At 41.1% G+C, this 14,178-nt stretch overlaps 1 protein-coding gene across 3 annotated transcripts in view; it reads left to right on the plus strand.

The window, feature by feature from the left end:
- Window positions 1-14,178, plus strand: part of GALNT17 (polypeptide N-acetylgalactosaminyltransferase 17) — a 431,006-nt gene that overhangs the window by 147,290 nt on the left and 269,538 nt on the right. For 2 of the 3 annotated variants that reach the window (XM_077908312.1, XM_077908313.1), the window contains exon 2: window positions 4,152-4,335. In XM_077908312.1, coding sequence (XP_077764438.1) covers window positions 4,152-4,335 — 184 coding nt within the window. Of the gene's footprint in view, window positions 1-4,151; window positions 4,336-4,942; window positions 5,038-14,178 lie in introns of those variants that run through there. The other variant, XM_077908315.1, reaches the window with a different exon arrangement.

The following is a 14,178-nucleotide window of genomic DNA, read 5'->3' on the forward strand; positions in this document are numbered from 1 at the left end:
CCCACTCACCCATCTATCCATTGGTCCACCCACTTACCTATCTGTCCATCTACGTACCTATCTACCTACCTACCTATTATCTGTCCTGGTCTAGTCTTGCTGAGGTTACTCCCCCCTCCACACACCTTTTATTTTCTTTAAGTTTACTCCTCTCCCTTCCCTCCCTCCCTCCTTCCCCACTTCCCACCCTCCCTTCCTTTCTTTTTTTTTCTTTCCTTCCTTTCCTTCCTTCTTGTCTTCCTTCCTCTTTCCCTCCATCTCTCCCTCCCTCTCACTTTGTCCTTCCTTCCTTCCTGTCTTTCTTTTGTGCCTGTGTGTAGACATTCATTTTTGTTCTTTTGTTTATTGTTGCTTTCTTTGGGTTTCCTCTGTTTTTCTAACTGCTTATGTTAGATACTTACCACATTAATTATCAGTTTAGATGCTTACCCTTTCCCTGTATGTGCACTGAAGGTGATATAGCTCCTTCCAAATATCATTTTAGCACTCTCCTATCCATTTTGAGATGTACTATTTCATATTCTATCCTTTGTGTGTATCTTCTGATGGCACTGCAATTCATTATTTGTTTTAGAAGTCTTTAAATTGCCAACATGTGCAGGTTCTTTGTGGTATTTTTATTACTGGTTTCTGGTTTATTCTTCTTGTTATTATTATTTTATGTTTAAAGATGAACTGAAGATAGGTTGAGGCTTTGTGGCCTGTCAATCGTGAATATGTTCCATATGCCCCTGTAGAAAATATGTACTTACTAGAAAGTCAGGTGTAAGGTCCATTAAGTTGTTTGTTGATACTGTTGTTCAGTTGTTCTGTACTGAGAGATGTGTTCATATTTCCCGCGGTGGTTGTGCATTTGTTGATTTCTCCTTATGATGCGACTGGCTTTTGCTTTATATAATTTGAAGCAATGTTGTTAGGTGCATGGTAGTACATAATTTTTAATAGCTTCCTGTTATTAGATGGATTGTTAGTTTTATAATTAGGTGATGTGATTATGTTCCGTGTTTATTGTTATTAAATATATTTATTTATTATTATTATTTATCCCCATAGAACTGTTTGCCTTAGTCTGTTTTATTTGATAGTAATAGAACCAACCCAGCTTTAAACATTTTTTTGGTATTTTCCCAGTATGTATTTTCTCCATCCATTTCCACTCGTTTTTTTTTTTTTTTTTTTTTAATTCATTGCATTAGTTTCCCAAAGCTGCTGTAACAAATGATCAGTCTTGGTGGCTTAACACAACAGAAATTTGTTCTCTCACGCTGCTGGAGGCTGGAAGTTTGGAGTCAAGGTGTTAGCCAAGCCATTCTCCCTCTGGAGGCTCTAGGGAAGAATCCTTTTTTGACTCTTTCTAGCTTCTGGGAATTGATAGTAGTCCTTGGCATTCCTTGGCTTGCATTTGCATCCTCCAATGTCTGCCTCTTTTGTCTGATGGACTTCTTCCCTCTGTGTATCTGTATCTCTATATCTCTCTTCTTATGATGATGATACTAGTAATCTTAATTTGATTATATATGCAATGATCCTATTTCCAAATAAAGTTGTATTCACGAGTTTAGAGTAGACAGGGGTCCACTACTCACCCCAGTACCTTCATAATTAAATATTATTAAACATTTAAGGCATACAAAATGTCTTATATCCTGTGCATGGTGGAGCGCTACAGTCTTTTTTTTTTTTTTTAAGATTTTATTTATTTATTCCTGAGAGACACAGAGAAAGAGAGAGAGAGGCAGAGACACAGGCAGAAGGAGAAGCAGGCTCCGTGCAGAGAGCCCGATGTGGGACTCCAGGATCCTGGGACTCCAGGACTCCTTCCTGGGCTGAAGGCAGCACTAAACCACTGAGCCACCTGGACTGCCCTACAGTCACCTTTAGTTAACAAGCAATCCATCCTTCTCTCCAACCAGCAGATGTAGTCTCAACTCTGATTGTAGCTTACCTCTGGGAGTTTGCTTTTCTTTCTTGTAAGCTCAGCTATGTCTCTAAAGTATTATAAAATATTGTAAAAGTTTTTTATTCAGTTTACTGGAAACTTTTCATGTTGTTTAACCTCTCATCTTGTTGGAAACAGAATTGTCTATCACCAGTGGGTTTTATTTTGTAGCTTTATTGAGATTTTTCACATACCATGTCATTCTTCCACCTAAAAAGTGTGCAATATAGTGGTTTTTAGTGTATTCACAAGGTTATGCACATAACACTACAGTCCAACTCCAAGACATTATCATCACCATCCCTATTTCCCTCCCCGATCTCCTCAGCCTGAAACAGGCACTGATCTACTTTCTGTGAGATTTGTCTATACTGTACATTTCATATAAATAGAATCATATGATATGTGGTCTTTCCTGACCAGCATTGTTTACTTAGCATAATGTTTCAAAGTTTGTTCACGTCCTAGTGTATATCACTAATTCCTTCTTTTTTGTTGCTAAATAATATCTGATGGTATGGTTTGACATTTTGTTTATTCATTTGTCAGTTGATAGACATTCAGCTAATATGAATAATGCTCCTGTGAACATTTCCGTGCCAGTTTTTGTGTGGGCAGATCTTTTCATTTGTCTTGGGTATATATGCAGGAATGGAGTTGCTGAGTCATGTGATAAAATGATGCTTAGGATTTGAAGAACTGCCAAAACCATTTCCCCAGGTCCTTGCACCATCTTACATTTGTACCAGTAACGTTCTATGACGAGATTTTAAAACCCAGCACAGGTGTTTGTATGTGACATGGGAAGGGTTCTTAAAGATTTTTGAGCATTGTGAAAGTGAGGTTATTGGGGTGTTTGTGGCACGTTGAGGTGGGATGAGGGTTCAAAGCCCAGGAAACAGGTGGGAAATGTTGGAATAATCTAATGCTCACTTGATGGTGCCTTGATGGGGATAATGGCAGGCAGAAATGTCAGGGTTTCCTAAAGCTCACAGTGGACAGTGGAAATGATTCTCAGGTGGAAAAATGATGTTCACTTGAGAGCAACTCTGAGATGCTTGCTCGACCTTTGCTGGATCTTGACATAACAGAAAATACCTTTCTGTTTTCAGAGAAGCGGTCAAGTCTTGCCATTGTGTGATAGAGCCCTGTTCTGCGACTGGAGCAGATTTGTTGGCCTTTGGCTGGTCTGGGGATGCCTTCCTGGGAGGTTTGAATCATCCTCAGCTCTGTGGGCTGCCCATCATGAAAGCTGAGGGCACTGTTCACATCTCTGCTCCGTGTTCTTCCTGCCAGGAGCAGCAATGGGACTTGTGTGGATATAAAGTGTGTGTGTGTGTGTGTGTGTGCATGTGTATGTGTATACACACATGTCTGAGTGTGTACTGAGTAGCTTAAGCATTTGAAATGGCAAAAGGGAATGAGAGCCCTTAACAACAAAAGTTTTCTAGCCAAGAAGTAAAATTTCCCATAACTCTTGGATTTCAAAATTGCCCATCAAGCTGTTTATCGTATAATGGAACAGTAGGTATAAAGCTGCCACCTTGCTGGGAACTCCCAATTGCTCAGGGAGGCTTGCTACAGAGGCCTCCTACTCTGCTTGGCATGGTTATCACCCTTATGGTTTTTTTTCCCCTCTATGATTTATTCTTAAGCATATTGTATTTCCTTTTGCCGTTTAGATGAAATTTAAGTAAAACCATTAGGTAAAGAATGGTGTCAGGTTGTTACTTTAAACTTGTGATAAAATCCATCTGTATGTCATTCTCTGTTCAAATGAAGTAAAGACACCTGTGGTTTGGCAGTTCCAGGTACCGGCTGTCCTTCTTGTGTGTTGTGTGCGGAGCTCGTGGAAGTGTCCCGTGGAGAAAGGAATGTAGGCACTCTGATGGCTCCACTTTTGTCCCATCCTGTGTGACCTTCTTGGTCTGCATTTCTTCCAGTTTCAGTAATCTCTCCTGTTTGTAAATCCCTGCCCACTGAGTTCCCCCAGAGGAGGAAGAGGCTCCTTACTGGGAATTAGACTTAATCTCGGTGACCCTGACCTTATGTAGGATGAATGGGTTCAGGGCCTATACCTGGAATGACAGATTGAGGACCCAATTACCTGTGACAGGTAATGTTAGAATTTCCGCTGAAGCTGTATCTGAGCTTGAGTGCCATATCCTGATGTGGTGGTTTTCAAATTATTCTTTTTCCTTCCTTTTTCTAGGCTTATCCAAATCCCTTGGGCTCATCGAAGGTTATGGTGGGCGGGGCAAAGGGGGCCTTCCTGCTACCCTGTCCCCGGCTGAAGAGGAGAAAGCCAAGGGCCCCCATGAGAAGTATGGCTACAATTCCTACCTCAGTGAAAAAATTTCACTGGATCGTTCCATTCCGGATTATCGTCCTACCAAGTAAGTTCTAATTGAGTCATTCAGAGTGGCTTGCTGTCATGTGATGGGTGCAGCCCCGAGTCTGTGACATGTTCTCATGTATCTTGTCACTAGCACAGGGGCTTCTGTCTCAGTCTCCTTCACGGTCAACAAACCTAATACCAGGGATTATGAAATATGATCTAAGTATTGTATTTATTGCCAAAAAGTAATCCAGAAACGCATGGGAAAGTTCTCTATATAAAAAGTTTTAAGTAAAAAATAAAAAGCCCATGATCTCATTACTGAGAGACAGCAGTCAGTTAAATCTCAGCATCTTGTGTTTGAGTTGATTTTCTATAGAGTATGAGCATGCACCCCGATGCATTGTTTGTATCCTCTTTTCATTTAATATTATTTCATGAACACTTTCTGATGTCATTAATTATGATTGATGATGATTGTCATTATGACCATTTTGATCATTATTTCCGTTGTTGGAAATTTAGGTTATTGTTGGTTTGTCATCATTATAAATAACAATTTGATGAATATCTTCCCACTCACATCCTCGTGTGTAGTGATTTGGTATTTACTTTCTCAACCCACACTTCTAAAAGTATAAGCCTTATACCACGTCATAGGGATACTTCTGGAAGCTCTAGACACATGTTGGGATACTGTCCTCCAGAACGTTTATGGCAATCCACACTCAGTTTCAGAAATGCTCTGCCAAGCTGATGGGTGAGAAAGGGCATTCTGTGATTGTTTCAACTTTCCCTGTTTTGTTTCAGCCTTTCCTTTTAACCAATTGTGTTTGTGTCTTGGTTGTCTCATGAAACGTCTTTGTGCTATGAGCTCAGATTTAAGAATTATTATTTTTTTCTACTTGGGAAGTAGAGAAGAGGGATGGGTCATGGAATTAAGATGCTAGAAGAAAGCGTGTTTCTAGGCAAGCATCCACGTTGGCTTAACAGATTCTTTGTTTTGTGTTAGATTTGTAGTGTCTCTTTTTTTCCCCATTTAGACTGTGCCCTTGCTTAGAAGAGATTATTTCTTTTTCAAATGGATTTTGTATAAATCAGTTAAGTATCCTGGTTACTGAGAAAAATAGATTCAAGATAAAGAAAATTATCTTAAATGGATTTAAAATTGCAGCATTAGCCGAGAAACCTGTTAAGTCTCTCTCTGCCTAATAAACATATATTCATTTTGAATCGCTCAGAAAACATACATCACCCCTGTTGGAAGCTATTTTGTGTTCTTGGACTTTTGCTCTCAAACACATCTGGCTGTTTTCGTTTCCTGGTGCTCTCTGATTAGCCTTTCATATTTGGACGTTGGCAAATAAACAGAGCCTGTTTTTTCTTTTTTTTTTGGCCTTCCTTTGAGAATGAAAATGTTTCTAACATGGAGCTTACTGGAAGTGGGTCAGTTGAACACATATCAGTGAGCACCTATTAAGATGCCAGATGGCTTTTCACACACTAGAGGCAGAACATTGGAGAAGACACAGTCCTTGCCTACTTACTTGTTATCCAGGGAGAGAGGCAGACTTATAGTCAGATTGATTCAACACAGTGGTCTATGTGGTGTGTGTCAAGCCAGAGATATATACAGGCTGTGCGGGGAGGATCTGGAAGGTTTCCTGCTGGAGATGATGCCTGAAGCTGATCTTTACGTGTCACCATGGGTTGGGAAATGGACAAAAGAAAAAGAAAAGAAATGGACCAGATGGGGGAACAGCAAGAGCAGAGTTGGGAGCAAACAAAAGCATGGTGTGCTGAGAGGGGTGGGGAGCTATGGCTCCCAGTGCTCTGTACATTAGCATGGTTTCTTCAACAGACCCCTTGTATCTGACCCCTCTTGGAACTTCAGTAAGATGGCAGGAAAGAGCTGGAGAGGATGGTGATCTACAACGGACAACTGAACAGGTTAGGGAATGATAGCAGGGAAGAAACACCCACAGAATTTGGGCAGATGGAAAGAGAGGGGATGAATGAATGGTACTGATGACAGAGTGGGTGAAGCTAGGACCCAACCTCCTGCATGTGGTGGGCAGTGGTGGGAAGAGCTGAAGAATGCAGGCAGCCTCATCACACCTCAGAACCTCAGGGACCTGGGCATTGGAGGTTCTGGCTATTTCCAATGGCTGGGAAGTGGATTTGAAAGGAAGCATTGCAGATGCTTTCTTTCTCTAGAAGCGCACAGCCAGGGGCTACCCTTCCCTACCTGGCAGAGTTTGGGAGAGACACTCTCAGGAAAAGGTGAACTCTGGGCTAGAGCTCATAAGATGTAGCCTAGGACAGAGGGCAAGGCTCTGTGCCATCTGGGGCACCCTCACCATCATTACCCCCCAGGCTTTCACACCCCTATAATCAGCATGTGGAAGGGATCTCTTCTGAAGAAACCAGCCTCAGAAAAAGCCAATAGATGTGATCATTGGCTTCCTCCCCAAATGACTGAGTTCTGCTCACTCTTAGTAAGGCAAGCTTGTTGTAAAGCTCCATTTGTCTCCACGTACCTGTCTCCCTCTGAAATAAGACAGAAGAGCCAGGATCCCTGGACATCTCAAAGTGTCTCAGTTACAAAAGACCTTAACAACAGCAGCAACAATAGAAAAGGTACATAGGGGAGGAGGAGACTGTGAACTTTAAAACTATAATTAGTGAGTTAGGTTATGGAATGTCTTATTTTATTCACCAAATAAGAACCAAGTAAGTTAGAGAGGGAGACAAACCATGAGAGACTCCTAACTCTGGGAAACAAACTAAGGGTTACAGGAGAGGAGGTGGGCGTGGGCTTGGGGGAACTGGGTGATGGGCACTGAGGAGGGCACTTGATGGGATGAGCACTGGACATTATACTATATGTTGGCAAGTTGAATTTAAATAAAAATAAAGTAATAAAGTAAAGTAAAAATAAAGTAAAAAAGAAGTCTTGCAAGTTAAAAATAAGATAGGAATACATTAATAAAAGAGTGGAAGATAGCATTGAGAAGAACTGACAGATGGAAAAAAATGAAAAATAGGACAAAAAATAAAGCAGGAGGTCAGTCCAGCAGATTCAACATTAACTAATAAGAATATCAGAAAGAGAACAGAGAAAATGGGAAGAAGAAAATTGACAGACCAGTGATGGAGCACAATTTCCCAGGCCCGTAGGACATGAGCTTTCAGATTAGGAGGTCCTCCCCTGGGTCTACAGAATGAATGAAAAGAGAAATTAAACCCACATGAAATGTGAATCTTTTTGTGCAACTCCTCAGAGCACACTACTGTTTTCCAGCTGAGATGCCGCCTGATTTGTGAATCATTTCATAAAGGCAGTTAGGTCTTCAGATTTTACTGATTTATTTATTTTTTAAAGATAAAGACAGAGAGTCAGTGTGTGAGTGGAGAGAGGAACAGAGGAAGAGAGAGAGAGCATCTCAAGCAGATTTCCCACTGAGCACAGAGCCCAACACAGGGTTGGATCTCAGGATCCCGAGATTGTGACCTGAGCTGAAATCAAGAGACAGACACTGAACCAGCTGAGCCACCCAGGCACCCCTGATCCTCAAAATTAAAAAAAAAAGTCAATATAAAAATTCAGAATCAGTAAATACATTTAAGCAGGGCCTCCACGTGCACCTCTTCTGCATCTGTTTTCAGGAAGCTACTCAAGGATGTGCTCCAGTAAAACAAGGGGGTAAAGTAAGAAAGAGAATAATAGTATTGAAGAAACAGGGGACCCAAACAGGAGAGTACAAAAGGCAGATCCCAAAAAGCCAATAAAGGGATGTTCCAGGGTCACATTTCAGGGTGACAACTATGTAGCCGGCCAGGAGAACCACCATTCCACACTGGAACAGGGGGATAGAGGGCTTTGGAGGAGGGCAAAGGAGGCCAGGGGATAGAATTATTTTATTATCTAGTGTTTTTGACTACATTAAGAATTATTATTATTATTATTATTGACACATAATTGACACACTACCTTAGTTTCAAGTGTGCAACATAATGATTCGATGTTTGTATATACTGTTGAGTAATCACCATAAGTCTAGTTAATGTCTGTCAGTACACATAGTTGCAGGTTGTTTTTTCTTATAATGAGAACTTTTGAAATCTACTATCTTAGTAACTCTCATATGGGTGATACAGTATTTTTAACTATAGTCATCATGCTGTATTTGACAGCCCCAGGACTTACTTATTTTATATAACTGGAAGTTTCTTCCTTTTGACCCCTTTCACCCGTTTGGCCTCCTCCCAACCCCACCTGCCTCTGGCAACTACCAATCTGTTCTCAGTAGCATTGAACTTATTTTGTTTGTTTTTAGCTTCCACATATAAGTGAAGTCATACAGTATTTGTCTTTCTCTGTTTGACTTATTTTGCTTATCCTAATGCCCTCAGGTTCCATCCACATTGTCACAAATGGCAGGATTTCATTTTTTTAAATAGTGGAATAGTAGCCATTATGTGTGTGTGTGTGTGTGTGTGTGTGTGTGTGTGTGTGTGTGATATTTTCTTTATTCACTCATCCAGTGATGGACACTTAGATTGTTTCCATTTCTTGGGTTTTGTGAATAATACTGCAATGAGCATGGGGGTGCATATATCTTTTTGAATTAGTACTTTAATTTTTTTTTGGATAAATACCCCAAAATGGGATTGCTGGATCATATGGTAGTTCTATTTTTTACTTTTTTGAGGAATTTTCATACTGTCTTCAACAGTGGCTGCACCAATTTGCATTCCCCACCAACAGTACACAAAGATTCCCTTTTCTCCATGTCCTTGCTAACACTTGTTTCTTGTGTTTTTGATATCAGTCAGGTGTGAGATGGTCTCTTGCCATTTTGATTTGCATTTCCTTTGTGATTAGTGATGGGGAGCATCTTTTCATGTACCTTTTGGCCATCTGTATGTCTTCTTTGGAAAGATGTCTGCTTAGATCTTCTGCCCACTTTCTAATTGGATCGTTTGATTTTTTTTTTATCAGGTTGTCTGAGTTCTTGATAAATTTTGATATGAATCCCTAATCAGATATATGACTTACAAATATTTTCTTCCATTCAGTAGGTTGCCTTTTTGTGATTTTTTTTTTTTTTTTTTTTTTTTGGCTGTGGAGAAGCTTTTTAGTTTGATGTAGTTCCACTTGTTTATTTGTTTTCCCTTGGCTTCGCAAGATTTTTAAAAACCATTCTTTAGGAAAGTTTGGGACTTAAATTAGTGATAGAAACAGAAAGGGAAAAAGAAGCTTCTGACAAAGCAAAGCAATAGTTAGCCACAAGAAAAATCCAAGAGTTTCTCAAGAAAGGAATTGTAATTTTCTATACTCTGGCTCAACTGGGCACAATAGAGTCACACAAATGTAAATATTGGATATTTACTTACTTGCAAATTATGATATGGCTGTGTTGGAAAAAGGAGGAGGGCAAAATGTGTGTGTGAGGTGTGGGGAGTATAAGACCATTAAATCTTGGGCACCTGGGTTGCTCAGTGGTTGAGCTTCTGCCTTTGGCTCAGGGCGTGATCCCCGGATCCTGGGATTGACTCCGCATCAGGCTCCTCCTAAGGAAGCTACTTCTCCTTGTGCCTGTGTCTCTGCCTCTCTTTGTGTCTCTCATGAATAAATAAAAATCTTTAAAAAAAAAAAGACCATTAAATCTTTATCCTTAGAAACAGAAAAACCAGTTGCAAATGTGGCAAATTTAAATGTCAAGAAATAGAGGCATCATCGTGATTTAGGCATGTGGAGATTACAGAAATGAGATGGGAAAGTGCATGTTTTGTTTTCACAACACAAAAGTTTAACTAAGCAATAAGCATAAACCTACACAAAAAAATCAAGGCTGCCCAGGAAAGGTGGAAGTATGGTAGCAGAAAGAGGTGGAGAAGAAAGGAACAGGTGGGTTGGATGACATACATGACCACATTTGCCTTTTTAGATTATCCTGGCAGCTGTCTGGAGGATACATTGGAAGGTGGAATTGGAGATGAATTTGGGAGATTGCCCACAGTCCAGATATGGTAACCAGAGGCACCACTGTAAAGTCTGGGCTCCACCACAAAAGTTACTGAATTAACCTTCACTAATTGCAGATTAACCCTTGCCATTGAAGAGTGACAAAGGATGTGCATGTGGAAGCTACTCTTTGATATTTGAGCCTTGAGGATGTGAAGGGCGGTACCTGTCTGGGGCCAGAGTAGCTTCCTTTCTCCCGTGCAGTCCAAGCCCAAGAGGAAGTATCCCCGATGGATGAGATCCTTTTTTGGGGAAGCTCCCCAAAAGCCTTCCCAAGTGTAGAGGATTCAAATCAGTTAGTTTCATCACAATTTTGTGCAGAACCTTATGTTGCTTTAATTCCTACCATGTTATTATCATGCTACTCTTAAGAAAATTGTTTTTCTTATAGACGTGAGTGAATTTTTAGATAGTAGTGGGATTAACCACTTGCTTGTCATATTTCACGAAAATGGATTCCAAAATGTTGTTTTCCGTTTCAATTGTGTGAGGCTTTTTTCTTCCACTGGACAGATAGTTTAAATTTCTATGAATTCCATACTGTCAATCTTGCCAATTTCATTTCTTCACTGCTTTAAAGCTGAGAAAGCTATCGTCCCTCAGAAATACTTATAAATATTCTATTCTGTTCATGTTGCTTTTCCGTGACTCTTGTTTTTTGCTCCTTCATCCATCTAGAGTTTATTTTGGCATATGGTACAAGGTATGTATCTTTTGTTTAAAATGTCTCTCCATTTTTTTTTTCAAAGAAGCTTTTTCCAAAAGAAAAATCTGTAAATAACTCTTTCATTTGGAGATGCTGGATGTGATGCAGTTTATATGTTTTCTATATCTAGGCTTATTTTCTTTTTTTTTTTTTTTTTTTTAGGCTTATTTTCTAAGCTGTATGCTGTTCCCCTGGTCTCTATTGGGTTTTTTTCCCTTTCTTTCTTTGTTTTTAAATAAATTATTAAAAAATGATTTTTGAGCGAAGTCTCCAATTGGCCAGGCAGTGTGCTGGCAGCGTGGGGAGGAGCCAGGTGCGCTTGGCCATGTAGGAAATTGGAGCGTGTGGTGAGGGGCAGGTGGCAGAGGAGTTCACCGGGGTCAGGGGGCAGCATGGAGGAAGCCTTGGAGCAGGGATTGCTCCTGCAGGGAGACGGCAGGGCATTTCAAAGAGAACAGCCTGTGCCGGAGGATGGACAGGTTCTTGGATTTGGGGGTGAGGGGAACAGCACACAAGCTTCTAGCGGGAGCAGACTTTCTAGAGGGAATTATGGAAGGAGAGATCCAAGGGGAAGCAAGTGGCCAGGTTGGGAGGCGCCTCATGCGCCAGCCTGGGTTCCAGAGGGGACTTTCTCATCATCAGTGGACGCCAATGAAGGATTGGGGCAAGATGGTACTACTGGTATGATCCCTTTGCTGACAAAAGAGATAATGATTAACTGTGGGAGGAATGCGTAGGCTAGGCCAGAACAGATGGAGGCTGGCGGCAGGCTGGTTAAACAGATTTAGTCTCTTCTCCATCCACTCAGCGTTTGTTGAGTGCCAACTGAGTGCTAGGCATCGCCTGATGGAGAGGATGTTATTACTCTAATAATAGAGTGAGCATTTTATTATTAATGTACCATTTTTATGGAAATGGCTTCTCTGTAGCAAACCAAGGACTAAGGGTTGGAGTGGACGGGCTAGATTCAAGAAAAACTTTCTGAGACTCAGCCAGATGAGGCGAATAATTGGATATGGATGAAGTGGGTGCAATCAGAAGTTTCTAGCTTGGGAGACAGAGTGAAGTGATTTCATTAACTGGGAGAGTCCTGCAGAGGCCCAGGCTTTGTGTGGAAGATGGCAGTTTTGCTTGTCCAGGTTTCCCCTTAGTTATAATTTTCCTGAGGCAACCACATGAGACGAATCTGTCTGGCTTTATTCATTATGTGACGAGGTGTGTGCGAATGAAGAGGTGACATTTGGTGACACTGGAAGCCAGATAGGGCTTTAGAAACCCCACTCCTAAGATGCCTGGGTGGCTCAGTGATTGAGCGTCTGCCTTCGGCTCAGGTCATGATCCTGGGGTCCTAGGATCAAGTCCTGCTCCGGGCTCCCCGCATCAGGTTCCCTGTATCAGATTCCCTGCAGGAAGCCTGCTTCTCCCTCTGACTGTGTCTCTGCCTCTCTCTTTGTGTCTCTCATGAATAAATGAATAAAATCTTAAAAACAAACAAATAAAACCCACTCCCATCCCTTGCAGAGATATGCCATTCTACATCCTATTGTGGCACATTAATGATCTGCTCACCCGGTGATCTGGTAATATGGGGGTGGCACTGTCCAGCAGCACACAGATCCATCTGTGCTCATTTAAAGCCACCACTGAGATCCTTTTTATGGCTGCCCTCCTCCTCCCAGATCGTGTTGGTAATTTATGGGCAGTTTCTACTGCTGTTATCTTCAATTTCTCCTTTGGCTTCTTGCTTATAAATCCAGACGTCAGGTTTCTTTGGAATTCATTTTGCTTCACTCAGAAAGTCCCCTCTTTGCTTTGTTGCCACAAATTCTAACCTGTTATATTCCAATAACGTCTGCATTGGGCACACACTGCTTGCAACGTCTGTGGACCATCTTCGTGTCATGTCCAGTGGATCAGATCACTGCGCCTTTGGGTATGGAGCTCAGGAGGGATTTCCAGGCTGACTATGGAGATTGGAGAATCATCCAAGTCCAGTGGGTATCTTAGGTTGAGTCCATGTGTGTATGTGAGTTATGGTATTATAATTACCCGATTAAGTTTTCCATCTCCCGTGGAATCTTGATTATTGAATTTGTGACTGGGCTTTTATTTTTTTTCTGAATCATTCTTCTGATGATTGATATCCTGTGTCTCATAGGTTAGTTTTCCAATAGAGCAGAAGTACCTCAAAAAGAAGGTCAAGGAGCATGTGTTAAACTTTGTCTTTCACAGATGTGGGCACAAAGGGCAACTGTCCCATAAATACTTGTTGGTCGACATTGTAAGGCGGTACATGCTTAGGAGTGTCTCTGAATCACTGACCACAATAATTATTCCCTTTTATTGACTGCCTTTTATGTTTTGTCACTGTGCTGCATGTTTTATTGATCTTGTTTAAATTTAACTGCTCTCTGAAGTAACTGCTCCCATCTCTGTTTTATAAATGAGGTGAGGGGGGTTAGGAGACGTTGAGCAACCTGCCTGAGGTCACACAGCTGGTAAGTGCTGGAGCCCGGAAGAGAAATTCTGAGTCTTAGAAACAAGACAGTTTCTTTGGGGAATTGTGTGTGTGTGTGTGCGTGTGTGTCTGTGCATGTGTGTGTGTGTGTGTGTGTGTGTATACTCCTTTGTTTACTTCTCTTCATCCTTTTTACCCTTTCCTATAACTGAATTCCATCACCAAAGGGGCTCTACTTTGAATTTGATGAACTATTGTCTATTAAGACCTTCTCATAGGTAGAGTGATATAGTTGCAGACTCTTGCGGGATACAGTATTTGTTTGTAAAACTCGGAAAGAGTAAATAGTACAATATTAACAAGTTCAGGAAATGTCTTACCGTCAAATTGATTTCACCCAGAAGCATAACCAAGAGGATGGAACTTCTTCTGCTAGAGCTGGCCCTCACCCACAGTCATGGGAAGTAGGCAGATGGCAGTACCCGTACTTTAATATCTGATCATATCTGTGAGTGAATGTTGATTGCACCTTTGTGGGTTTCTTAGGTCTGAAGAGCATGTCTACGTCACTTAAAAACCTTAATGAGAGAGTTTTTTCAGATAGGTCAAGAGCATGGACTTGGAAATCTGAGTTCCAATCCTAGCTTTGCTTCTTACTAGCTCTGCAACCATGGGCAAGCTATTTAACCTTTCAGGGCCTAATATG

Source organism: Canis aureus, chromosome 8 (assembly GCF_053574225.1).
Source record: "Canis aureus isolate CA01 chromosome 8, VMU_Caureus_v.1.0, whole genome shotgun sequence".
In the NCBI taxonomy this organism is placed as follows: domain Eukaryota; kingdom Metazoa; phylum Chordata; class Mammalia; order Carnivora; family Canidae; genus Canis; species Canis aureus.